The sequence below is a fragment of the Alosa pseudoharengus genome, unplaced genomic scaffold (assembly GCF_046254945.1).
Source record: "Alosa pseudoharengus isolate Yale_2024_CS ecotype anadromous, Long Island Sound unplaced genomic scaffold, YU_APseudo_1.1 YU_APseudo_1.1_scf_3, whole genome shotgun sequence".
Taxonomy (NCBI): Eukaryota; Metazoa; Chordata; class Actinopteri; order Clupeiformes; family Clupeidae; genus Alosa; species Alosa pseudoharengus.
The window spans coordinates 18655308-18682807 of NW_027468718.1; the positions used below are offsets into that span (position 1 = coordinate 18655308).

The 27500-nt window shown below is 43.7% G+C and overlaps 1 protein-coding gene across 1 annotated transcript in view; it reads left to right on the plus strand.

The window, feature by feature from the left end:
* Nucleotides 1–27500, plus strand: part of LOC143099866 (low-density lipoprotein receptor-related protein 1B-like) — a 161116-nt gene that overhangs the window by 23182 nt on the left and 110434 nt on the right. Inside the window, exons 10-15 of the mRNA XM_076262776.1 lie at nucleotides 10164–10295; nucleotides 11125–11352; nucleotides 14329–14503; nucleotides 15025–15119; nucleotides 17523–17672; nucleotides 26178–26318. Coding sequence (XP_076118891.1) covers nucleotides 10164–10295; nucleotides 11125–11352; nucleotides 14329–14503; nucleotides 15025–15119; nucleotides 17523–17672; nucleotides 26178–26318 — 921 coding nt within the window. The remainder of the gene's footprint in view (nucleotides 1–10163; nucleotides 10296–11124; nucleotides 11353–14328; nucleotides 14504–15024; nucleotides 15120–17522; nucleotides 17673–26177; nucleotides 26319–27500) is intronic.

The window sequence follows — 27500 nt, forward strand, 5'->3', positions numbered from 1 at the left end:
TGTGTGTGGGTGTGTGTGTGTGTGTGTGTGTGTGTGTGTGTGTGTGGGTGTGTGTGTGTGTGTGTGTGTGTGGGTGTGTGTGTGTGTGTGTGTGTGTGTGTGTGTGTGTGTCGGGGGTACGGGGGGCAAAACCAGGAGGTACCCACTACCCAGACTACACACACAGCACAAGTACACTGAGATGCAAAGAATCATAATAAATTAGGAAATAATAAATAAATAACAATCATAATAATACTCATAATTATAATTATTAGAATAACAATAATAATGAAGGGAAATTTCACAGTAAAACAACACGGATGGCGGGGAGTGAGTGAGAATGATTACCAACACAGTATAATGAGTCCCACTGTCCCACAGAGCTACACATAATAACCTTCAATATGGGCTCTATCCCTTAGACGTGGCTCCGTAGCGCTGATAGCAACGTCCCCCATGCAGCTTAGCCGAGGCTAATATCTCACACAGCCCTGGGACTCCAGTGCTGGGCTGTGGCTGTGGCTGGTGATGGACGTGGCTGCAATGCAGCTAATCTCCACAGCAAACACTGTTTAGAGAGAGCGACTGAAGACAGGCCTGTAGCTAATCATTGAATGTCGAGCAACTCTGATGCATTTTCATGCGCGAGCTTGTCTGAAATATGAATGAAAAAAAGATTGACAATAACACGGTTTCATGTATCAGGAATCAGGCGCTGTAGATGATGCTTTGAAAAGGTGAACAAGTATTTTTGAGAAAGAAGTCTGATAGAAATAGGGGTGAAGGACATCCATCTGAACATGTATGTGTGGGTAGTGGGACCAGTGCACGCTGTGGTAGAATAGAGGATCTATTCCTTAAATGTAAAAAGTATTGATCATTTCAGAGCAGACGTGTTGGTTTGTATATGATAGATGTATCTTTCTTTCTTTATTAATTTATTTTGTTTCTCTGTGCTTTCAGGATTAAAAGCAATCATAGATTAGACACACACTATAAAGGGATTCACTGAATTCTCTGTGTGTTGTGTTCTGCACCCTGCTGAACAGAATGTGTTGGAGCGTGCTCTAAAAAAGAGAGCATTTGATTTCTATGGACTGCTTCACTATGACACTCATTTGAGGTCATTACACAAACCACATTTCAGGCATGACTTCCTGCATTACAGCATTCCGGCAGCACAATGTGTCTGAGCCAATATGCACCAATTCAACAGCCTATTGTCTGCTGGAGTGTTTCAAACGTATCAGCCATCTTTGGGTTGCATTTGGTCCGGATGGAGCCCGGATCTGGGCAGAACCAGACAGGCGTGTTCTGTGGCGTGTTCCGTTCCAGGGGCAGATGCTGTGTGCTTTTGGGTATCACCCACTCTGGACTTGGCAGAGTAGAGTACAACACGTTCCATTTGTTCCGTCCCCTCCTCCTCCCCTGGTCCGCAGTAAACAGGTGCAGTGCAAAGTTTTGTCCGTGTTCACTCAGCCGAAAGTCTGTTTATCAAAATGGTGGTTTCCTATTGTGAGGCAAACATACACATGCCATATTTCTTTTCTTTCTTTGTTTTTTCTTTCTTTCTTTCTTTCTTTCTTACTTTTATTCTTACTTTCATTCTTTCTTTCTTTCTTTCTTTCTTTCTTTCTTTCTTTCATACTCTCTGGCATATTTCCCCTCTAGACCAGCTGAATGCATAATTAATTCCTAGAGACTTGGGTCTATAATTTAGTCACTCAGAACATATTTTGCTGCACTTGCCTGTGGTAAATGATTGCAAAAATATGCCGGTTGCATGTATGAAAATAAATCAGCTATTGGTGAGAAAGGGGGAAAATGATAATCATGATTATAGCTCCACTTTCTAGGCCCCATTGGAGCAATTACTTACTATCGTAACACCCCCAATTATCACCACTTTTGTTCAGAAATTCTAAAACAAAGATGTTTTTTAACACTTCAAAATAACATTTGCTAAATTAACCTTACATTGTTCAGTAGCCATAGGTGTGTAGATTTGAACAAAATCTGGTTTGGTTCTTAACGGGAGCATTTACTGCCTGAAATATCCGATTTTGTTCACCACGCTCGGAGTTATAGTGCTGGTCTGATGGGTCGCCTATTTACGCCGTTTCAACGGCACATGAACGGTTAGACCGAGAATTCTCGTCATGAAATTAAAATTCTACTGGAGCTCCAAGCGGTTGTGTACACGCAGCCTTACAACACTGTTTACAGCTCTTCGAGTCATGGTAAAATGTCATTTTTTGGTACAAAGCTAATTTAGATACACCTATGGTGTGGGTGGTTGCGTTTCTTTAGGAGTCCGCCGTCTTGGTTTGTATAGAAATGGATATTAAGTGACACATACACGCAAGACGGCGGAAATACGGCGGAAATACTGAAGAAGACCCAGCAGGGTCGAAACGTTGCATTAAATATTGGGAGTCAAAAGCAGTGTTGCGGACATTATCTTTTTTCATTTGAGTATAGTTTCCTTTGTCCTGCACCTGCCAGAAGGTGGGATGTGCACACATTAACTGTTTGCCAAAAGTGTTGGCACCCATGCTAAAGTTGACTGAGAGAGGAAAGAGGAATATAAAATCATCTTTTGGAAATTGATCTTAATGCCTTAGGTAAAAAATGAGGAAATATCTAACCTTTAAGGACACCAATTTTCTTAGTGAATATTAAAATTGAATTAAAATAGCCCCACATCATCACATACCCTTCACCATACCTAGAGATTGGCATGGTGTTATTTCAGTTAGCCTATTAGCTGGTTTGATGTTCATTGACCTCAATGCAAATCAAACCAGCTAATAGGCTTACTGAAATAACACCATGCCAATCTCTAGGTATGGTGAAGGGTATGTGATGATGGGCTATTTTAATTCCAAAGGCCAAGGTAACTTTATCAGGAAAGAAAATTGGTGTCCTTAAAGGTTAGATATTTCCTCATTTTTCACTTAAGGCATTAAGATCAATTTCCAAAAGATGATTTTATATTCCTCTTTTCAGTCAACTTTAGCATGGGTGCCAACACTTTTGACCATCACTGTAGATTGAAAGCTCTTAAGAGAAGAGAATGCCTTAACCGATGACGGTGGGAACATAAAAACAAAAACTTTGAGATTAAACATTCTTGTCATAAATCTCCATTGAAGATCCCATTTATTTCAAGACTGGGCTTAATCCGGGGTGGGCACAAATACATCAAAATGTATTCCCAAATAAAATACCAAATACCCACCTTAAAAATGTATCAAAATAAGCTACAAAATACAGCAGCCAAAAAATGTATCAAAATAAAATACTGTATTTTTGTATTTTCAAAATACTACAAAATACTTCTTTCTAAAAGCCTTTTCATCTATCCCTTCACTTGTACACTACCTGGAAAAACATCTGAAAGCAAGAGACTCCTTCCATAATCAGTCAACAGATTAGATATGCTGACCCCTCATGTTAGACATCCCAATATAAAACTCTGCCAGGGTCGGCGCCAGAGAGCAACGGGTGGGGGGGCAATGAGCACTGACAGGGGGGGCACCTCAGGTTGTCACATCAATACCATCCAATCAGTTAAGACAATTAGAAGCCAATTATTATGACATTATCAATCATTTCTTATTTAAAATGTGCAATATTGGAAATGTCCTTGTTTGAGGTATCTTGTGAAGTCACTATAGCACTGAAATATTTCACAGGTCAGAGAACATAGACAAATTTAAAGTCTGGAAAAAAACTGTAAAACAGAAAGAAGAAAGGAAAATAGCAAACGCAAGTGTTGCGATATAAGCTTGTGAACTCAAGACCTTGTGCTGTCCTTGTGTGAGCAAAGGAGTGTGTGTAACCTTAGCTAGTCGTGTCTCCTCAGTTGATGCCTTTAAGCACAACTAACTTCTCAAACAGTGTTGCATTCAGACGACACCTATGGGGCCTGTTAATCAGTCCAGCAAAGGAAAATAAACGCTCTACTGGAGCAGAGGGCCTTGACCATGCGAGGGTGCCACAGACAGACAGAGACAGAGATTTTGTGCTTTATAGATAGTTAGATAGCTGTCAGCACAGTGTTTCACAGAAAGTATTTTACAGTATTTTGAAAATACAAAAATACACAACACTGAAGTATTTTGATTCAAAATACGAAGGCATTTTCATCATCTCAAATACGTATTTTAAATACATGTATTAGAAATACTGCCCATCCCTGGGCTTAATCTACCGGCCCTGACTGTTTTACTGGTTTTGAGCACATTCATTAGTGGACATGGGAGTTCATCTAGCTATTGAGCATACCATAGGAAGCTGCTGACCAACGTTCTGCTACTGTACCTTACTCTCTACCTTACACTAATATTTAGCCTGATCTCTAAATCCAAGTGTCAACACAGTTCAACACAGTTCATTGCATTAAGTGGTAGTGTCCATTGTCCCTCTCCCTTCAGGACCATACATCCCATATGTGCCTTCCCTTTCGTTTCCTGCTGCCTCCAGGTGCTCTCTCAATGCTGCTGACAAAGGGCTCCGTATGAACATAAAAGAGTTTGATAGTTAACCACCGCCTCCCTAGATGACCCCTGCGTGGCCCTATACGATTTCATCTAATCTGCCTGCTCAGCTAAAAGAATAAAAGGAAGGTTCTCATTAGCCAGGCCTTCTCTTCCCCGTCTCCCCGCTGACCCAACACCAGGTGTGGGGGCAGCGGGAGACCTAATATGCCGCAGAGACCCAGAAAACCACATCTGGCGCCGGCCGAGGCGAACAAACGGTGCCCTCAGTGTGCACGCGTGTTCCGGAGCTGGGTGGTCAAGGCTGGGAGAGTGGGCGTTGTGCACACCCACGGAAAGGATGCTGTCAGCGTTTATATATGTGTGTGTGTGTGTGTGTGTGTGTGTGTGTGTGTGTGCGTGCGTGCGTGCGTGTGTGTGTGCATGCGTGTGTGTGTGTGTAAGTGTCTGTGGTTGCTCCCCACATGCTGATGTTACTGTATGATGAGCGGCAGTGGATCTCACACTCGTCTCCTCTACCAATAGTGATCTCCCATGGTGACCATAAATGTTTTTCAAAGGAAATAGCTTGGTTTCCATTTGTTTTATTTTATTTTATTTCAAGTAGCTGGCTTTTTATATATAATGTATGATTTCATCTTATACATCTGCACCCCCGACTAAGAATGCTACGCCACTCTAAATCAGAGCTTTTCTCTGTGAGTTCTGTTGCGAGTGCTTCACAGGGGGTCATTATTGTGTGTCTGCAAGTGTTCTTTTTTTCTATCACTCTCTTGTACAGTAGAAGTGCATCATATTCTTAGAAAAAAATGTCTCCAGTGCATTTTCAAACTTTGTGGACATACAGTTGAGATGTTGAAAGGGTGCCCAGGTGCTTAAAAGCTGGACAGACACTATTCGTTTCTTCACTCGCATGGTCAATTGCTGTGTTCACACTGTATTGACTTCTCACTCAGCAAGACAGTTTGGCAAGTAGTAGGTTATCATTGACTTTCTGTCAAAATAAGCCCCACCCCGGAAACGTAAATCATGTAATAATCACGCCCATTTTTATGCAAATTACCCATGGGTTGTTTGTTATTGTTTTGGTGAGTCACGTGAGTGATGTCAAACAGGGCCCCGCCTCCTTGGAAGCCATATTGGATGTTGAGTCATGTGACGGTCATGTGACTGGTGTCAAACAATGCCATGCCCCTTGGCAGCCATTTTGGATGTAGAGTCATGTGACAGTCATGTGACTGGTGTCAAACCCCATGGCGGCCATATTGGCCCCAAACCCACATGTGTGTTTTGTTGTTATTATTATGTGTCAGAAAAACTTTGTATGAAATGTATAGGAGTGTTAATAGCTGGAAATAAACATATAGTATGCTACTAGCATAGCCAATAACCTGTTTAGCATGTTGTTAGTGCTTTTGGTTGAAAAATGTGTTAGCTAGATGCTATGCATTGTAATGTAACCTTTATAATTGGATTTATGGTGGTCGTAGGTGACCAAAATGATGGTCTATGATCTCCCCCTACTTTGTCGGGGGGGTGTTTTGTCCGGGCATGTCTCTGAGTGTATTGTTTGAGACCCCTTTCATGTGGGTGGTCTGCCTAACTACCTACGTACACTAGTGCTGATAACATTGTAAAAGAACTGTTTATGAGTAGTGACGCTTGTATGCAGGCACAGTGACATTATAATGAGGTGTTGGGGGTATGGTGGGAGGCCAGATGGTTATCTATAAACCCTTTTGTAGTGGGTGTGTTTTGCCCAGGCATGTCTCTAGGCTTGAGATTATAAAAGCTGTGGCGGTTGTATAGCTATCATTGCTAGCAGTAATTTTGAACAGAACTTACCATGGCAGATATGATTGAATCGGGAAAATCAAAGAGATGGATTACGCTCATGCCTGTTAGCACCAATCTACCGAATCCTGAAATAACTTATGCACCGCAAAGGAGGCGAAGACCTGAAACTTTTGTTAATTTTCTGAGTAAATCGAATGATGCCATGGAATACCAATGGTTGTTGAACGATGGGCGCATAGGAGGCTATGTTTTTGACAAGGAAGATCGCAGTGTGAAGCTATACGCTTTGGCATCGCCTGATTTGGTGTTTTCAGACGACATGGCGCACATTTAATTTTGTGATGCCGATTGGGTGATGTTTAGGGATGTTTGGAACGATCTTGAACATCCTGCTATGGACACCACCTTCACTGCAGGATGGAATAGGCCGTTCTGTACCAAGTCTTACCATATTTATGCTAACTGTCCACAGGATTTCATTCACCTGTCTAGCAGTGTATACAGAAGACCAATATATAATTATGAAGAAGATTTATATGAATTCGCAGATACACCTAAAGTGCAGTATCTTTGGAAAGACCGGCATGGTCTAAGTGATGTTTTCAAAAAGGTTGATAGATTGTTCAAATAGAGTGCTGATTTGGAAAGATACCATGGCGTCAAGGCGTGTCTTTTCCAGACGCGCCAAGCTGATCTGGAACTGGCCAACCAGTGTAAAGAACCAGCTCCGTAATCAGCGCCCCCACGTTCATGAGACTTAAAAAGAGGTGGTCACGCATAATGACTGAAACGTCTGTTTGATGTTTTGGTGAGTCACGTGAGTGATGTCAAACAGGGCCCCGCCCTGGTGTGGAGCAAAGTTCGAAAAGTATCATTTTTCAAGAGGATCCAGTAATTGAGCAAGAAATGGCGCATTATTACATGAATTATTTGTGCGAGAGATTTGGAATGCTAACTTTGGCAGATGATTCAGAAGATGTAAGAAAAGGCAATCTTGAGACTATTGACTATACAGCGCATGCACCGCTAACAGAGGCTGAGACTTCTCCGCTACCCAATCAAGTGTGGCCACTCCTCTATCTTCAGAGTCGTTTTTGTTATCAGCAGAGCCCCCAACCAATGTTTTGGCAAGCGGCATTTCGTTAGTATAACCCACTTCTGTCGTCACAGCCTCTGTTAGCGCCACATAATAATAACAACAAAACACACATGTGGGTTTGGGGCCAATATGGCCGCCATGGGGTTTGACACCAGTCACATGACTGTCACATGACACGTGATTTATGACGTTTCAGGGGGCGGGGCTTATTTTGACAGAAAGTCAATGATAACCTACTACTTTGGCATTTCTGACATGCCAGAAATCCAATTAGATCAGACCGAAACTGGAACATTGATTGTTATTTGTTGTAATTGGCTGTTGGGAGCCTGCTCAAACTAACAAATCAGAACCAACCCCATTATGTGTGTGTGAAATGATAAGATATAATTTACACATTAAGTCCCAGTCCAGTAAATTTGTGGAGCAAACACTACTGAGGAGGACTGCTGTTTACTACATGTTCTTTACATTTAACTACCCATGGGTAAGGTACTCTCTCTGATATGAACTGATCTGATAGTCCTGTAACATGCACTTTTCCTTGTCATATACTTACACTATCCTTCTTTTCTTTCATACTAATATCTGCTCCTGTCTCATTCAAAAATAAAAAATATCCCCATTAACAGGAAGAGAGAGTTGGCTGAGTAGGCTGTGCTGTTGCATTCAGAGTGAGTTGAGGAAAACAAGTGGTACATCAGAAGTTTCAACACAGGGTCCCTTGTTGAGATCTCCATGTCCTATTCAACTTTGTCATGCTGAGACCAGACAGGAGTTTCAGAGCACTGCTGTGGAGGGTGCTCTCAATACTGTTTTCTGATTTTCCTTGTGACAGTGACGTTCTACGTGGTCTTCTCCTCTGGTTAGCCCCACAGCCACATCCATGTTTTTCCTTCAAGCCTTTCATAGTTTCCAGTGTATTGTTCAGTCCCTTTAGAGCTGCCGTACTCCAAGAGATGGCTCTTCACATAGTCCATGATGTCCTGTCCTCTGTATAGCCTTTGCCTCTCTCTCTTCTGCACAGGTTCATCTTTCCTACTGTTCTTTAACCTACTTTCTTTTACCTTCTCTACCATAGCCCTACATTCCTTTTGCTTTTCTATGCTTAGCACTCAAGATGAATGAAGTTGCCCTTCAGTTCACCTATTCCATATACCTACTAATTTCCCATATATACATTCAGATTAATATTCTCTACATGTCCCTCAAACACCCTGGATTCTCTAGTCCTCTAGGAAAGTTAATAGCTTTACTCTTACTGCTCCCCATATCAGTGTCTCCTTGATATTTTTATTTCCTTTTACCTTACGCCTAAAATCAGAGCAAACCAAACAAAATGTGATGACAATCTTATCAGATACCCATCAGATACACACCAGATATTTTGCGCATACCCAAAATTACTACCTACGCATAGGCAGTAAGGCCACTACCACTATCACTGGCAGGAAATAGTGCACTCTTCCGCCTCAGCCTTAGGCAGGAAAACCCTCTACCTCTATTATAAGTAGGAAAACCGTGTACACAACCACAACCCCTCTCATGGGTAGGACAGGCCTTTCCTATTTTACCAGCTTAAAAAGTGTAAAATCAGGGACTCACCACCAAGTTGTCTGTGACCACCAAATCCAGTCGTTACCGTATCCAAGACACAGGAGGATTCCCTCTGGCCAGGCTGGGTGCCGCAAAGCAGTGTTTGTTGCCAATGACAGCCTTCTCCCAAGATCACAAAGAGATCTCCCTCCAGTCGACATGGTTGGGGTCCTGTGCCTTTGGTCCTCCTCACTGTGCCTCATAGATAGGTAATCCCATTCTCGTCGCCATTGATGTGGTCAAAATTAATCCAAGACAACTGGTGTGAGACTGCAGCTTTATTCATGACGCCGGGAGCATGTTACCCACATGAAATGTCAAAGTAACAAGCCCACACATCTGTGGGTGAAGCCAACACTTATACCCTTAACACACCCACGGAAAATCGTGTTGTCACCCACCAGTGATCACCTAACCATCTGTTTTTTTAACAGAGATAAGAAATGTTTACCACCCCTCATCCTGAGGGTCACCCCTAGTTCGGTGACACAGGGGTTATCTTAGCTTCTTAAGTCAAAACATTCCAACATAAGAGTTTCAGATGACACAAGGGTCAGAGTAAGAGGATGGTTATTAGATTTCACTACATGTATGTAAGGTATACTAAACATTCAATGAGAGACATATAAATCCCACAGCGAGAGACATATTTATCCCACAGCACGTCGTTGCCAGCTGTTGCAAGCCGTCGCAAAGCATTCACTATGTCTAGTCACAGTTGCAAGGCTTTAGAACGTTGCAGCAAGTTGCTGGTTTATAGAATGTTGCAGCTCATCTCGTTGCGAATCCTTGGTGTGAATTGGGCTTAAGGCTCAGCTTAGAACCAAGCATGCTATTGATATTTTTATTTGTATTTATGTGTTCCGTCTCTTTCTGTTTACTTTTTGCTTCTGCAAACTTCATTAGAAACCCCACCTCTTAACATCTGTTGTCTACATACATTGTCATCTGTATTTACAATGAGTATTTAATGTGCACCATGGTGTGTATTATGCCCTCTTTTCTATTTAGATTACACAGTAATGCTAACAGCAACAGTAGCATAATTTGTCTAAATCTCCTGTCTGTAGAGACGCCACCTCCCACCATGTTATAATGATCAGTACATCTGTTCACACTTTGATTTGATTGGCAGATTTCATTTGAATTATTCATGGATGTGTTGTTGTGGCTGTACTCTCCCCCAGCATCCAACCCATGCGAGGGCAACGCCGGCAGGGGTCCCTGCTCTCACCTGTGCCTGATCGACTACAACCGCACTGCCTCCTGTGCCTGTCCCCATCTCATGAAGCTGGCGCCCAACAAGCGCTCCTGCACTGGTGAGCACACTGGCATTCTTCCCAGAGAGGAGAGAGAGAGAGAGAGAGACAGAGAGAGAGAGAGAGACAGAGAGAGAGAGAGAAATAGAGAGAGAGAGAAACAGAGTTAGAGAGAGAGAAAGAGCGAGAGAGAGAGAGAGAAAGAGTGAGAGAGAGAAAGAGAGAGAGTCTGGCATGTGGTATCCAGGATTTATATATGATACCGTGCAGAACAAATGAGCTTGTCGTATTAGTCATACTCTCAGGCTATTTAATTGTGTATTTCAGGTAATGTCAATCAAATTGCAGTTGTGTTGATTGAGTAAAGATAAATAAAATATTTAAATGTGTGTTTGTGTGTGTGTGTGTGTGTGTGTGTGTGTGTGTGTGCTGTATGCAGACTTGGTAACTGTGAAAACTAACCAGAAAACTGGTTAATGTAAATGGTAACTGATGGTTTAAAAGGAAAGTGAAGGATCACCGCACACTGGGGGATTTTCTTTGCTGGTTTATTATTTTTTAATGAACAACGCGTTTCGCCAATGCTTCATCAGGTTCACTCCTATGGTAACTAATATGGATTATGACTCAGTTATTTAATCAATTCAAATGAATCCAATGGTCCAATGAGTCATTGAATAGATCTAACAAAACAGGCCAAGTATAGATTTGTGGATTAATACATTTAAGTTTTAACCTTGAACACAATAATACTCTCAGTAGATGATGTTATGTTCTCTATGCATTTTGCCCCTATAGGGCAGACTGCAGTAACCTTAACTGAGATTTGTGTTGTGACAGTTATAGTAACCCATCCGTGTCTCCCTTTGACTCCTTCGCCACCCCATAGCACTGAAGAAGTTCCTTCTGTACGTGAGACGAACAGAGATCCGTGGCGTGGACCTCGAAAACCCTTACCTGAACATCATGACCGCCCTGACAGTCCCCGACATCGACGACGTGACAGTGGTGGACTACGACGCCCAAGAGGAGCGGATCTACTGGGCCGACGTCAAGACCCAGACCATCAAGCGGGCTTTCATCAACGGAACCGTGCTGGAGACTGTTATCTCTGGAGGTAGGGCTTGACACACACAGAGTACCTGTCCCAACACCAATCACACCGACTCCAGCCCTCGGGGATTTCTCTCTATGTGTGTCCTTCTGTAAGCTGAGGAGTGTTATTTCTGGAGATGCCCAAGTGAAGGCTTTTCAGAGGCGACTGTCAGGATAGGTAGCCTGGAAGGGTTCTTGCAGAGAGATTGCTGCTCATGGTGCCAAATACAAAGATCTCTAGACCACTTGTCGGTTCCCTCCTCAAAACGAGAGAGAGAGGACACTTTCAGTCCATTTATCCTCAAAATGACTGTTCCTTTGGCATGTGTCAGAAAGTCATTCTCTCGTGGTGACTTGGCCAGAATGCTGTGCATGTCAGTCTGTCTCATAAGGTGGCTGTTACTACAAGGATAACCATAACGACACTTCATATCAATCCTGACCATCACTAGGCACTGGGATATTTCAGACAGTTAGGGATGATTTGGGCTCATTTTGCACTTCTCGAGGTAGGATGAAGGAGATAAGTGTTGACCACGCGAAGGTCAGGAGAACCCAGGGACCACACGTAAAGTACATCTGCACTCCATCATGTGAATCCCTTTGGGATAAATGCATCTACTAAATGGAGATGTTTGAAAATCAAGACAAACCACCTCACACTGCTGATGGTTTATTGAGAGTGAGACTGAGACAAAACGGAGGGGTGGGGGTGTTCTCACATTTATTCCTTTGGTAAAATGGAAACACAAAACAGGCTCTGGTGTTCTTCTCTCGTCAAAACGGAAACAAAATATCCTCTCTGCTTAGAAAACAGCATTGTAAAATAAGGCCAAAACGTATCGCTCTAAAATTGGCCTTTTCTCAAAACTGAGCAGACTATAAAAGTTAGTTTGTGTCTGTTCCTAGCTCAAGCTGCAGGAGCAGGAGAGAATAATAAATATCGATACACATTACACATGTTGTTTGCTGGACATGCCCCATACGGTATATGCTGGACGTGAACACCCACCATGCCACCATGGCAGAAACTTCGGCAACAAATTTGCACTGTTTACAGGTGTCAACAACTCCCTATTTTCATTTTCAGGAAATGTTCTCACAGTGCCTTAGTTTCCCCTCGCTTGGTAGGTCATGTTATCTGTCTTGGTCAGAGCCGATACAGAATGCAGGGGGAGATTTTTGTTACTGATAATCATGCAGGCTGAACTGCAGGTGCTGTCCACAAGGTAATGGCCAACACAAAAAAAGGAAAAAAAGGAAAAAGAACACGATGGAAGACCCAGCAATGTGAGACAATGTCAAGGTCAGGGAAGCTTTAGTCAATCACTCACCAGCGGGAAGCCTCCAATCATGTGCATGTCCATCTCCAGCAAGTAGATTCAGACTCCTATAGTTCATTAGTTGGTCTCCTCAGAGAGTGGTTAGGGCTAACAGGAATGCACTGCAGTAGGAGGGGAGGGGGAAAAACAGAAGAAGAAGAAGAAGAAGAAGAAGAAGTCAGAAGAAGAATGAAGTCATCACCATGGCAGAGGAGCAGTAGCAGTAGTCGTGAGCTGTTTAATATGCACAGTGGATTCCTTCCTCCTTCTCTTCCGCTGGAGCAGCTGTTTCTGTGGAGAGTTCAGCAACCCCAATAAGTCATTGGTGCCAGCACCACACCACACATTCTCCACACTCGGAGGGGGACACATCTGCTTCTTCTCTCACTATTCTTTTCTCTGTAGCATTCTCTGTCTGTAGTTTCTCCCTCTCTCATTCTCCCTCTCTGTCTGTGTGTGTGTTAGAGTGCGGATCGGGCCGCAAATTTCTGTCCGAACCCAGCCCGCGTCCAACAGTTGCGTCTGAACCCGACCCGAACCCGACAGGCATTTTCATTTTTATGTCCGAACCCGACCCGAGCCCGAGGCAGATGATGCCTCAGTTATTCCCATGCTAGTGATTAAACGTTCACGTTTGTGGATAGCCTGTCCTTTTAGCCCATTAAACGGAACACACAACAAATTGTCTACAGAATCAGATGAGCGTGCACGCACGCAGGTCACACACAGCGCACATTAACACAAGAGGCCCAAGCAAGCATAGCCTATTGAAATAGAATTCTTGTCTTACCATTGACGACCATTAAAAATGAACTGCAACAGTCGTTGAAACTACAGTGCCTCTGTCACTGATCCATATGCAGCATTGACGTTAATTGGGGCAACTCGAGGAAATCCTCATCCAGTTGAATGAGGCGACCTACCGGTAGCCTATGTCTTTACCACAGTATGCAACGCAAATAATCTTAAAATCTCCTGATAGGCTAACAACTTTTTTTAACGTCACCCAAGACTGTGCTTATGTGCATATGTGCGAAATGTGCATAACCATTTGTTTATGTATCGTGACAACGTGTGTGCATTTCAGGCGGCATGCCTGAAATGCGTTGTCACGATAAACAAATCTTGCACACAGGAATAAAGCTATTAGGTCTTTTTTACATTTTACTTTATTCTCAAAAAAACAAACGTTTGCATCATGTAAAGCAGACCTGTTGGTTACCCAACATAATAAGGAATTTTAAATGTAAAGCTTCCAATGCATATCGCCCCCATTTGTTCGAACCCGAACCGAACCCGACTACAATTTCTAAATATTTGTCCGAACCCGACCCGACCCGTCGGGTCCCGTTGTGACCCGTCGGGCTCGGGTCGGGTAGCCACACTCTAGTGTGTGTGTGTGTGTTCTTTCTTTCTCTATAACTCTCCTTCTCTCCATCTATCTCTCTCTCTCTCTCTCTCTCTGTGTGTGTGTGCATGTGCTTTCTATCTTTCTCTATAACTTGCCATCACACTCTCTTTCTCTTCCTCTCCTGCCTCTCTTACACTCGTGTGCATTTTCTCTCGTTGTGTGTCTTTGTGTTTATACCTCTCTTTATGTCTTTTTTTCCCTTTTCCATATCTCTCTCTCTCTCTTCCTCCCCTCCACCCCTCCTCCTCTACCTCTTTCTCCCTAGACATAGTGAACTGCCGTGGCTTGGCGTTGGACTGGCTGTCTAGGAACATGTATTGGCTGAGCTCAGAGAACGATGAGACCCAGATCAATGTGGCCCGTCTGGACGGCTCGTTAAAAGCCACCGTCATCCACGGCATTGACAAGCCACGCTGTCTCGCCGTGCATCCCACCAAAGGGTAGGCCAGTCCACCAGCTAATGATCATATTGTCATATTGCCTTGTTTTGGTGTCTCTAAATGGTGTGCATGCACACAGGGACTTTGGGGGACCAAAAACTGTATGGAATGTCACTATGTGAAAAATATATCTTTGTATTGATGTAACCTTTAACCGACATAGACTCCATAGCCTTACTGGGTTCAATTTAAAAAGCCATCACTGTGCTTCGGTATGTCTTCAACATGCCGTACCAATGAGCCTAGTTCATTGGCATTGCATTCAGGGAGGAGGTTTATCATCTCATAGGTCCCCAGCTGTGATCCCAAATGTCCCGGGTTCGAAGCCCTACCGCCCCACTACCCCCAGGTCCTAAAGCCAGATGAAAGAGAGCTCATGATAACCCAAGGCTACGAATGCAGGGCTACACACGATTGGAAATGACGGCGTTACTCAGACGCCCGTGTGTGTCCCTCCTCTGTCCCCTTCTCATCTCTCTCTCTCTCTCTCTTTCTCTCTCTCTCTCTCTCTTTCTCTGCAGCAAAATCTACTGGACAGATGGGAGCACCATAAACCTGGCCAACATGGACGGCAGCAACAGGAAGGTGCTTCATCAGAATCAGAGGGACCCAGTTGGTAAATGTTTCGCCTCATCTATTTCTCTGTCCTGTTTATTTATTTGATTATTTGTACTTTTTTATTTGTATATTGTTTGTCTGTTATGTAAGAGAATTTCATGGTAGAGCCAAAGGCAGCGTGGCCATGCAGTGTTTGTATTTTCATATTTAGACTATTTTTGAAAGATCTAAACAATGTGCCATCTTCCATTTCCCTGTTTATGTGTTTGTAGTGCAGTCCAACCTTCTCTTACAAATTGTCAGTTGAAAGCACACAGAGGCACACACACGCACACACACACACACTTTGTATTTTTCATAGTGCATATTGACCTGAGAGACTGCTTTAGAGAAAATGCCTGTTATGTATGTGTGTGTGTGTGTGTGTGTGTGTGTGTGTGTGTGTGTGTGTGTGTGTGTGTGTGTGTGTGTGTGTGTGTGTGTGTGTGTGTGTGTGTGAGAGAGTGTGTACGTGTGTTTGTGTGCATCTGTATGTGTGTGTGTACCTAACTCTGCAATGTCCTTTGTGTGAACCCTTTGTGCCTGTACCTGTGACTATATCCTGTAGCTATGAGAGTGAGCGAGTAATAATTTTGTCCACCCAGGGCCACCGTAGGCTCTGAGATAAAAGGGACAGATTTGACTTGATGTCCCTGTGTCTCTGTTCTCACTTCTGACTCAGTTATATCCAAAGACACTTTTAAACAGTAATGACACAAGACACCACAGGCACAACATTTGTTAGCTGTTGCTTACAACAGAAGGCTGACATGAGGTGTAAATAAAACATAAATAAAACATAGCCATTGACGAAAGATAAAAGTTGTTGTCAGTCACTGAATTGAAATATTTTTGCCATCTGGCTTAAGCTTAGTTTTGTTGATATTTTTTCTTGCCTCACGGGTTGTACGATGCAATTGTGTGTGTGTGTGTGTGTCTGTCTGTGTGTGTGTGTCTGTGTGTCTCTGTGTCTGTGTTCAGGTATGTCTCTCTCCTTCCCACCACAAGCAGCCTCAGTCATGTAGGTCCTCCCTGTCATTTAAGGCCAAGGTCGAAGCAGAGAGAAAGAGGGAGAGAGAAAGAGAGAGAGAGAAAGAGAGAGAGAGGGAGAGACAGTGAGAGAGAGAGATTGCCTCCCAGCCACCTAACCCTGGGTATAATTAGAATGATAAACCACCCATTTTTCTTTTCCCTTTGGCACTGAACTGGGCAGAACAGACAGTATATACTGTGTGTGCTGTCTCGCTGTGTGTGTGTGTGTGTGTGTGTGTGTGTGTGTGTATGTGTGTGTGTGTGTGGACCAGACGTGTTGTAAATAACTCCATTCTTTGCTGATGGAGACTGTAGTGTCTCTGAGCACAATTGAAATATCCTTTGACACGGCGGCTTGTCATCATCAATACTGCCGGACTGTCAGCAGTCCAGCCCTGAGTCCGCTTCTCCAGAGCGCCTTTAGATGGAGTCACTTGATTTACGATGTCAAACGGAGGTCACACAGATTCTTAAGCAGCAGGGAGTCGTTTGATGCAGCAACATTTGAGACTCTTTTACACACACACACACACACACACACACACACACACACACACACACACACACACACACACACACATACACACACACACACACACACACACTGCATACGTCCTGTACAGAAGTGCACATAGACACACACGCGCACACACACACACTGCATATGTCCTGTATGTACATACACACACACAAAGACACAGACACACACGCACACTACAAAGATTGACAGTTTGCGTGGCCTCTTAATGTACCACCATAATAGTGCTGACAGAGGATGTTTACTCGTACATGTTTGTCAATAACTGTAACTGTACCGTTTTATGTGTGCTAGTCAGGCCAGGAAAGCACATAGTGGAGCCAAGAGCTATATGGTAAAAGTCAGAATGTCTCAACCCTACTCAACCTCCACCCCCCTCCCTCTCTCTCTCTCTCTCTCTCTCTCTCTCTCTCTTTCTCTCTCCTGCTCACTCCCTCTTTCCCTGTTTCTGTGTTTTACTTCCTCACTCCCTCTTCCCTCGCTTTCTGTCTTTATTTCTCTTTGCTGACCCTCTATCATTCATCCATCTTGTCTCTGCCCTTCTTTCCCATCTCTCCACTCTTGTTCTCTCTTTATCCCTCCTCTTTCACTGTCTCTGTCTCTCACTCCCCCCTCCCTCTTTCATTTCCTCCTCCGTCTTTCTTTCTCTTTTCTAACCCTGCATCATCCCTCCATCTCTCCTTTGCCCTCATCTCCCCATTATTGCTCTCTCTTTCCCTCCTCTATCATTCTATCACCCCCATGCCCCCACTCATTCTCTCTATCTCTTTTCTCTTCATCCCCTGCTCTCTCCCTCTATCTTTCTATCTCTCATTTCCTCATCCTTCTCTCTCTATCTCTCCTCCTCCCCAGGTCTCTCTATAGACTTCTCGGCCAGTAAGCTCTACTGGATCAGCTCGGCCAATGGGACCATCAACAGGTGCAGCCTGGACGGCAGTGGATTTGAAGTCATGGAAACCATGAAGAGGGAGCTGACCAAAGCCACGGCGCTGGCCGTCATGGGTAAGTGGAGATGCTCTCGCTGTGTATTACTGACCGCTCCCTCCATGTCTCTTTTCTATCTCCTGTCTCTGTCCCCTCATCCCTTTCACACTCCTCCCCCCCCCTTCCTCTCTGTAGCAATCTCTCATTGTACTGCTCGAGCAGGTTGCAGAGCACTGCTGTACTGCTATGTGTGCTTTGTGTACTTTGTGTGTCTGGACATACTGGGAAGGTTTCAGAGCTTTTCTGGTGAGCCAGATGGACATATTTACATACATACACACACACACACACACACACACACACACACACACACACACACACACACAGAAACACACACACACACACACACACACACACACACAGAAACACACACACACACACACACACAGAAACACACACACAAACACACACACACACACACACACACACACACACACACACACACACACACACACATACACACACACACACACACACACACACACACACACACACACACACACAGAAACACACACAAGGCCTCTGTACTGACCTGTCATGAGTGAGTAGACGAGCGCTCGCACTGTCCTGTCCACCCAGAGGACAGCTCTGCCCTGATCTCCACTCCGCTCCGCTCGATGACAGCTCAAGGGGTGTTGTCATGTGTGAAATCCCTCTGAGCGCACGGCCTCAGCCACGACCCCGGACATGACACAGCCGGGCACCACCAGGACACTCTCTCCATGTGTGAAATAACACACGCCTGAGTCGATTAAACAACCACTGTTTTATTTATCTATTTATTTTTTAAGGAGCACAATGCACAAATATAAGTATAAGTATATATACTCTTTTGATCCCGTGAGGGAAATTTGGTCTCTGCATTTATCCCAATCTGTGAATTAGTGAAACACACTCAGCACACAGTGAACACACAGTGAGGTGAAGCACACACTAATCCCAACGCAGTGAGCTGCCTGCTACCACAGCGGCGCTCGGGGAGCAGTGAGGGGTTAGGTGCCTTGCTCAAGGGCACTTCAGCCATTCATACTGGTCGGACGGGTTTGATCCAGCAACCCTCCGGTTACAAGTCTGAAACGCTAACCAGTAGGCCACGGCTGCCCCAAACATCTTTTACCTAAAAATTCCAGATTCAAACTTATTCTGATGCTACACTTATAATAGTGAGATTTAAGTCTCTGATGTTGCCAATACGTTCCCGGAATGTTTTGAGTTAGAACTATGTAACGTTGTTGATAGGGTAGGATTGTGACACTTTTTATACAGTTTATGATTAACTGTGTACTGTCTTAGCACTAAATGGTGTTTAAATATTCGCCAACTGATATTCGCCAACTGATTCCTCTGAAATTGGATTTAATTTAATGTTTTGCACAGAGAATTATAATGTTGGCAACTGCAGTTAGCCCTAGTGACTGTTCATAGTCATAACATCAACGATAATTGATAAGCAAGGATGGTTGATGGATATAATTTCTGGCAAGGCTTGCAGAGGAGTTCCAAAGTGAGAAAGTTTCCACAGTAAAACTGCTCCAAACGGCTCAGTAAACAGACTAAAGATGTAATTATTCTTCATTCGGCCGACTCAACTGGGAACATCTCGCTAGTGAGCGAGGCGACCTGGATGGGAAAGTAAATGTAGGCCTCTTAGGATGCTGAAATGTATGTCTTGGCAAGAACAAGCCGGATAAGTTAATATGATTGATTTTTGGAGCAGATGGAGGCAGATAATGAAGACCATCTTGTCTCTGAAGACAGCTATTATGATAGAGAGCATCTGTTTTTTTTTCTTGTTTTAAAAAAAAAAAAAAATAATTACATCTCACGCCACATAGCATTATTATTATTTAAGAGTGTTTGATTGCAGAGATCTGTATGTGGATGAACCACAGTAGAAATATAGTATTTAGAGATTCAGGCATGTACTATAGCAACCACATTCTTGTTAGGTGGTTTAAGGCAAGAGGAAGGCAAGACAAACAGATTTTTTGTTTTGATGTAGAAGTCTGTCTAAGAGGAGTTAGGAGCTGGGCTGTCAGAATAAGTCTTTTGTTTTCACAACTAGGAGTATGTGTTCTCATTTCTCGCTGTTATTTTGCAGCTTGGCTTAGTGTTCCCATACTGTAGCTCTGACTCCCACAAACATGGATATTTTGCTAACTAGGCATGCAGAGAAAAGCACCAATTAGCCTGTCCTTAAATAAAGACACATCAATCAAGAAATGCCTAATTAGTTTATTATTATGCCATAGCTCTATTGGAGTTCTTTAACTAGCTGCTTCAATTGCAGTAATCTCTTAAAATTGAAGTAATCTCTTAAAAGCCTCAGTTGCATGGTTGTGAGGACATTAAGCACCAATAAGCAAATACTAGATTGTCAGTTTGAAATATATATTTTAAGATACTTTACAAAATACTCTGTTGTGTAATAGTTGAGGTTTTTTGTGGACAATGGACAGACAGACCTTCATTCATTTGTCATGGCGATGAGGGCTCTCTTTGAAATTGTGTTTACAGAGAATATTTTATGTCAAGTTGTTTGAAAAGATGAAACGTATCTTGGAGGAGTCATTAGGAAGTGAAACATTTCAGGAGGCAGGTTGTCAATCACGCCTCTGTTGCTCTACAGAATCATCTGACTGACCTCATTCCATCGGTTTGCCTGACTAACCCCCAGATTCCGCTGTGTCCATCTCCGTCGCCGTCGCGTTCCGTCTGCGACATGCTCGCCAGAGCCGATCGTTGCCACTCCGGTCGATGTTTGGTATTCCAGCAGCTGTGCTGCGACACGTTTCACGAGCATCCCTGAGGCTGCTCTCAGCTTTAGCTTTATTTATGCGCGTCTAGTCGAGTGTTTTGATGGATGCCACCTTTGGGACTCTTCTGTAAGCGGTGACTAGCAGCTGGACCTGAATGTAGCCAGACCTGGTGTCAGTTTGGGGGGCGTTTGCATTACATTGCATTGCCCTGACTCTGGCACTGGTACAGATCTGCCTGCTTCTTCAAATGCATTTATTACATAAATAAATACATATTAGGGATGTAATGGTATGAAAATTTAACCTCATGGTTATAGTGACCAAAATTATCACGGTTTTCGGTATTATCACGGTATTTCTAAAAGTGTGTTCAATATGTTCAGAAAGCACTGATAGGCCTACACAAGCTGAAATAGTTTAAAAAAGTGTCCCGTTCACTTTTTTCTTCATGTTTAATTGGCTATGTGCTTATAGCTTAACTTACCCTACCATAACTTGGAGTTTGCTATTTCTGTTATTTGGATGCAATGAGTGAGACCAAAGTAAGCGTTCAAAATATAACTTTAGGCTACTGTATTCTCCTGATAACGTGAGTGGAATGGATTTAATGTGGACGCGAACATAAAAAGACGCAGAGTGGCTACATGATACAGTGCACATTTTGCGGTGAAAAGGTTCCGCCTTTTAAAATCAGGTGTAGCCTAATCCGAATCGTAGTGTATTGTATGTCAAAAGCAGGCTCGGATGAAGCTAGGAAGGATTAAACACACGGTTTCCACACTGCGGTAATCAATAGTGATAATCATGATGTTTGAAATAAAAACGGTAATTATTATCGTCAACAATTTTGTCGCGGTTTACCATTATACCGGTAATCGTTACATCCCTAATACATATATAAATAAATAAATACATAAACAAACAAAATCTTTTCTGGGGGAGCCATCATCCAGCGGTTCAACCTAAGAGCCTTGGTGCTAATGGCCTCTGCGAGTACATGCAGAAGAATTAGTTTAGATTTCCTGTGGTTTGACTTTCTCTCTCTCTCTTTCTCCCTCTCTCTGTCTCTCTTTAGTGCATTGCTTGACTTGTAGAGGACTGCTCTTTTCCACATATGTGCAACATCTGCTATTCTTGAAAATGAATGAATGAAAGGATAATACATTTTGGAGAATTCATCTCAATGTATTGAGCTTCCAAATAAAACCATGTAGCTTATTAGCACACTTATACAGTATGTAGGCAAAGTAAAATCATGTAGCCAACTATATACAGTATATTACATTTTTAGGCAAGCAAAGACTGTGGGCGCCATCTTAAAGTATAGTAATACACATGCAGACTTTATTTGGAAGCTCTGTGCACAGCCTATAACAATATTGTTTTAGTGGCATCTAAATAAGAGTTTCAGCACCAGACTTACCTTTTCAAAATGATTTCATTATTTGTGCTTGGGAGAATACTAGATGAAGGATGTCTTAGATCTGTTGAAGATGAGGACGAAGAGATCGCAAACATTTTCTCATTGTTGACAGTAAGACAGAAACATCTAGATGTCCTCTCCGTCATTTCTGCTGGGAGTCCTATCAGATTTCCCCCGCTTTAATATCTTGGTACGTTTTCAGGCAGTAGGTAGTGAAAGTGACATTTAATAAGCGCGGTGGGTTTTGAAGACGAGCCCATTGTGTTGTGATGTGAGCCACACGTTTGCTTGAGCCGTGAGCGGAGGGGTAAACAAAGCAGATATCTCCGCAGGTGTCCTTCTATGAAGAAACATCAGACACACATGCAAATGACTCATCAAGAGGGGAAAAAAGTGAACGCAAAGATGAAAGTGTTAATCTTGGTGACATATAACTGCAAACCGAATCAGAAATGTGGAATAATATATCAAAGCATGGGGTGGGGTAGTCGCCGCGGCGATGATGGACATACATGCGGATGGGGAGAGGAGTGGTACTCCTCCAAAGCTGCAGTGTGCATAGCTTACTAGATTACACTCTCGCTCTTGCTTGCTCACTCGCTCGCGGTCTCAGAAAGAAAAAGGCCATTTCCTACCGCTTGCCGGGTCGCTGTTTTTACGGAGGCACAGCCCACACTGTTGCACTACCTCCTGCGGAGTTCAAAAGAATCTCATTACCCAGGATCCGTTCGAGGAGTCATTACTGTATAGATTAGTGCCATCTCTCATGCAAGCTCTGCACAGTCTGACGCAACAGTGTCCTTGCTTTATACTTTTGCATGACAGGAAATGGTTCAAGTGGTTGAACAGCACCAGACTGACTGACTCTCTTTAGATTCTATGAGGTTAAATATGATGCAAATGGCAGAAATCGTAAAGAAATCACAGAGAGGGGTCAGGGGATTTCCGTGGTCGTCATTGCACTGGAGTTTGGCAAGCCACGTGTGGGGGGGGCGCACCTTGAGAGGAAGAAGTCAATCAAATAAAATTGAACCTAAGTAAAACCGTCTTGGAAGACGCGGTGGTGCTTATTGGCTTAATCGATTAGCCATTTGCACCACGTTCGGCGGGGTCATCCGGTGCCCGGTGCTCGGCGCACGGCATGGATTGAATGAGATTGAGATCGGAGCTGGGCTTTGACCTGTATCTAGCCATCAGCTTCCCAGTGAAGCGGAACTTTGATGAGGGGATTTATCCAAGGTGAGCCGGCGGGTGTGTGTACACGGAGGTGTGTGTGTGTGTGTGTGTGTGTGTGTGTGTGTGTGTGTGTGTGTGTGTGTGTTGGGTAGGGGGGTTATCAGAGGGGCGGTGCCCACTCCCTCCTCACTCTCCATGAGGATCAAACTGCTATCTGATGGGGAGCACTGGTAGGGTCCGTAATTTGAACCACCCATTTGCGGCTGGAGTTTAAAGGAAGAGGAAGCGCTTATCACTGCTGGCAAGATGTTTAAAGCAGGGGAAAATATATCATGGGAGAGATCAATTGCAGTGTTGCAGGTGGCAGTGGATTGGAGGAGATGGAGAGAGAGAGAGAGAGAGACAGAGAGAGAGAGAGAGAGAGAGAGAGAGCAGTCACTGCAAGCATCAGAGGAAGAAGTCAAGACCATGACGGGTTTCCATCAAGATCCCCCACCCACACCCAACTCACCCCCCAAGAACCCCCTCCATCGCGGGGTAATTGAGGAGCATTGAGATTGCGGAAATTGAAGCAATTTCACAGACACGAGGCCAATCCACACAGCCGCCCCCTTGCCGCAACGTGTTAATGGGGTTGACCAGCCTTCTGGGAGAGGCCTCTCTAGCATTTGAGAGGTTGCGTGAATGAGTGTGTGTGTGTGTGTGTGTGTGTGTGTGTGTGTGTGTGTGTGTGGAGGTGGGGAGGGGGCGGGGGGGGGTCATAAAAGCCACCACCACCCCACCCCCCACTCATTCCCCACCAACCCCACTCCGGGCTACAGACTCTCCGGTAATCAAATCAACAGCTCAGGTGGAAATACGTATGATTAGCGCCCGGCCGTGGGTCCGCTGACACCCACGGTTCCAAATTAACATTGACAGCACCTTTGCGTGGGCGGGTCACCTCAGGTTCAGCGTCGTGGTGACACAGAGTGGATTGCCATTTGCAGGCTGATGGGACTCTTTCTGTAGGCTTCAGGAAGTGCCAACGCTTGTCAATCTACCATTGAAAGTCCAGGTCCTTGGAAGTTATATTTTCTCTCTACATAGCCCGAATCCATTTCTGTATTAAGCCAGAAATAAATATGGGTTTGAGATGGGAGATGGGTTTGTGTCGTAACCTTTTAAAATAAATATCTACTGTTACACATGATCATATTGGTGGGAATATAAAACAGATTTTTTGCCAGTAGTCACTTTGTGACAGAGACTTTGTGACATTGAAGGATTGTTTTTTGTTCACCAAAAATACAGGGTGGTTCTCTTTTCAGTAGGATAGAGACACTGAGTATGCATTGAGTGTCCTCCATGTTTGTTTTTTTCTCCATACTGTCTGTTGCTGCCCTCCAAACCCAATCATTTCAGCACTCCTGGGCCACATTAACTCTCCTCCCTGAACCTCCTTCCCAGGTTATAAGCCCTACAGCCATGCCTTCCCTCATGCATATAAACACAGAAACTACTCTCTATCCTTTTCTATTTTCTTTACTCTCTTCCTCTCCCACCCTCCATCTCCTTCCCCTGTTACATACACTGCTAGCAGCGGACCTGGCGTAGGGCCAGGGGGTGGTTCTGAGGCCCACAGTGGCTCTTGCAGCCAGGCCACCACAGCACAGCACAGCACAACACTGTCCACCACAGCACAGCACAGAACAAAATACAGCACTGCCCAACATATTACAACACAGCACAACATAGCACAGCACAGCACAACACAACACAGCACAGCACAGCACAGCACAGCACAGCACAGCACAGCACAGCACAGCACAGCACAGCACAGCACAGCACAGCACAGCACAACACAACTCAACTCAACTCAACTCAACTCAACTCAACTCAACTCAACTCAACTCAACTCAACTCAACTCAACTCAACTCAACTCAACTCAACTCAACTCAACACAACACAACACAACACAACACAACACAACACAACACAACACAACACAACACAACACAACACAACACAACACAACACAACACAACACAACACAACACAACACAACACAACACAACACAACACAACACAACACAACACCACAAAAAAGAACAGGAGAGGGATAGCATAGCACTACTTACAACTAGTCTTGCTGATCCTAGCACTTACTACCTGACTAGAACTGACTCTTGATTGTTTAAAAAACAGCACTCACAGATGCACTTATTCGTATTGTACTAGACCTTACTTTGGTTAAAATTGTGTCAGCCAAATGTAATGTAATGTAATGTAATGTAATGAATAGAGATAATGGATTGAAAGACCAGTGTGTGTGCGTGTGTGTGTGTGTGTGTGTGTGTGTGTGTGTGTGTGTGTGTGTGTGTGTGTGTGTGTGTTAGTTTGTGTGTGTGTGTTAATGTGTGTGTGTGTTAGTTTGTGTGTGTGTGTGTGTACAGTATGTGTGTGTGTGTGTGTTTGCGCACAGTCCGCACACGCAGGCATGCACGCACGCACGCACGCACACAAACACACACACATTCTATTTCCCCCCTTCTGATTTTTTTTCCCCTATCTGACATTCTCTGTATTCCAACCTGTCAGTTCTTTTGTAATCTGTGGAGGTGGGAGAGCTTTTAATTAAAGATGTTTTTAAAAAGCAGCAGCGGGTTGAGTTGATGGCGGTCTTGCTGATCTGATTAGCAGTGCTCGGGAGGGTCACACCTAATTAGGGCTTTTGTATGAGAAACAACATTTTCATCACTAAGTGCTGCCGTTGTTGAGTACTGGACAAGGCCTATTGTGTGAAGTGCCTTCCATAGAGAGAGAGAGAGAGAGAGAGAGAGAGAGAGAGAGGGGAGAGAGATTCTGCAAAGTGATTTGAAAGCACTGCACACGATAAATAGAATGATAACTAAATCCATATTTGGATGATAATACACCATTTCCTAATTGTTCCGTCTAGGCTTGAGGATTTAGGCGTCCGGTGGGGTTGTTAGATGTGGGTCTAGAGTGAGGATTTGCAAGGCAGTAGCATTAACAGTAACATTAACTAACGAAGCCATATTTATTCAGCGGCGTGTGGACAGATGAGCAGGAGCATTGCGATCCCTGCTGATTTGGATGTGCTAACTGGCCAACACAGGAAGCTGTTAAAATGGCCGCCACTGCTTTTCTCTGCTCCATAGGTGGCAGACTGTGGTGGGCAGACGATGACTTGGCCCAGCTTGGCACCGTTGCCAAGAGAGACGGGCGCAACATGGTCGTGCTGAGGAACAAGACCAGCGGCGTTGTCCACATGAAGGTGTACGACCGAGACGGTCAGAAAGGTAAGCGGGCTTTGGAGCAGAATCAGCGCCTCTCTAACCATCTCCTATACCCCTGAACTGGACATCCTGCATCTTCCCCACACATTGAAGTGACAAAATGTTATTATTATTATTCACTAATTAACTCTCACTAATTAACGTGTTCATGCATTTCCCTGACATCCTTCTCATGGTATATATGTTGTTGTATAATTATACATATGCTGCATAATGCTTAACATACCACTAGCAGACCTAAAAAAAACTCTAGTCTCTAAGGGTCTTTGGGCACTACGACCTTAATCGTTAATTAATTTACAAGTACAATATTATTTTAATTGGATGTCTTGGATCAGATGAACAAGGGGTTATGATCAACACTTACTGTCGAGTAAAGTTAAGTTTAAAGTGCAATTATAGATAAACTTCAGAATTAATCACTTATGGTGTAACAAGGCTGTATTAAAACAGCCAGTTTTACTTTACACTGTAAAAACGTCAACTCGCATGCTAGAATTTTGCAAATAAAAGTTTGTGAGTATCTACTTTCTCTTAACTCTGAAAAAAAGAACTGAATTCAGTTCGCAGATTTATGAGGTGATTGGCTTTTGCATTTTTGTTGAGTTATTCGCCAAATAATTCAAGGTAATGGCCTATCCATTATCCGCATGGCTCTGGATCCCTTTAAAGTGTCTGCTGGAGTAAGGGATGGCTATTAAGCAGGCCCAGATGTAAATCTCCCAACTTCGCCCCCCATCCCAATGCTCTCATAGCAATTAGCCTCTCCATTCATAATGCAGTCCGATCTCATTACTGTCACCACGGTACAGGCTGAACAATGCTGATAAGCTGTACCCTTGGGTAGACCGGAGGAGGAAGCCATCCGGCGCGCCAACCTTCCCACTGTTTTTTTTACGGCATATCACAGTGATTTTTATTAATGAAATAGGCTTTATGGATGATGTCAGAATGGGATTATCAGGCTTTCTCTGATGAGTCTCATTGTTGGGTTTTTTTCTGTTTGCTTGCTGTGTTAGTTTGCCCTTAAAGCTTACTGTATTATTGCTTCAGTTTTCAGTCTTTGTCACACAAACTAGCCAGGTTCCTGAAAGACTAGTTACCTTTTTTAAATCTCTATGTTGTGTGGAAAGCATGTCCAACCTTCATCTTAACCTCAATTAAATTAAATGCACCGTCGGGTTT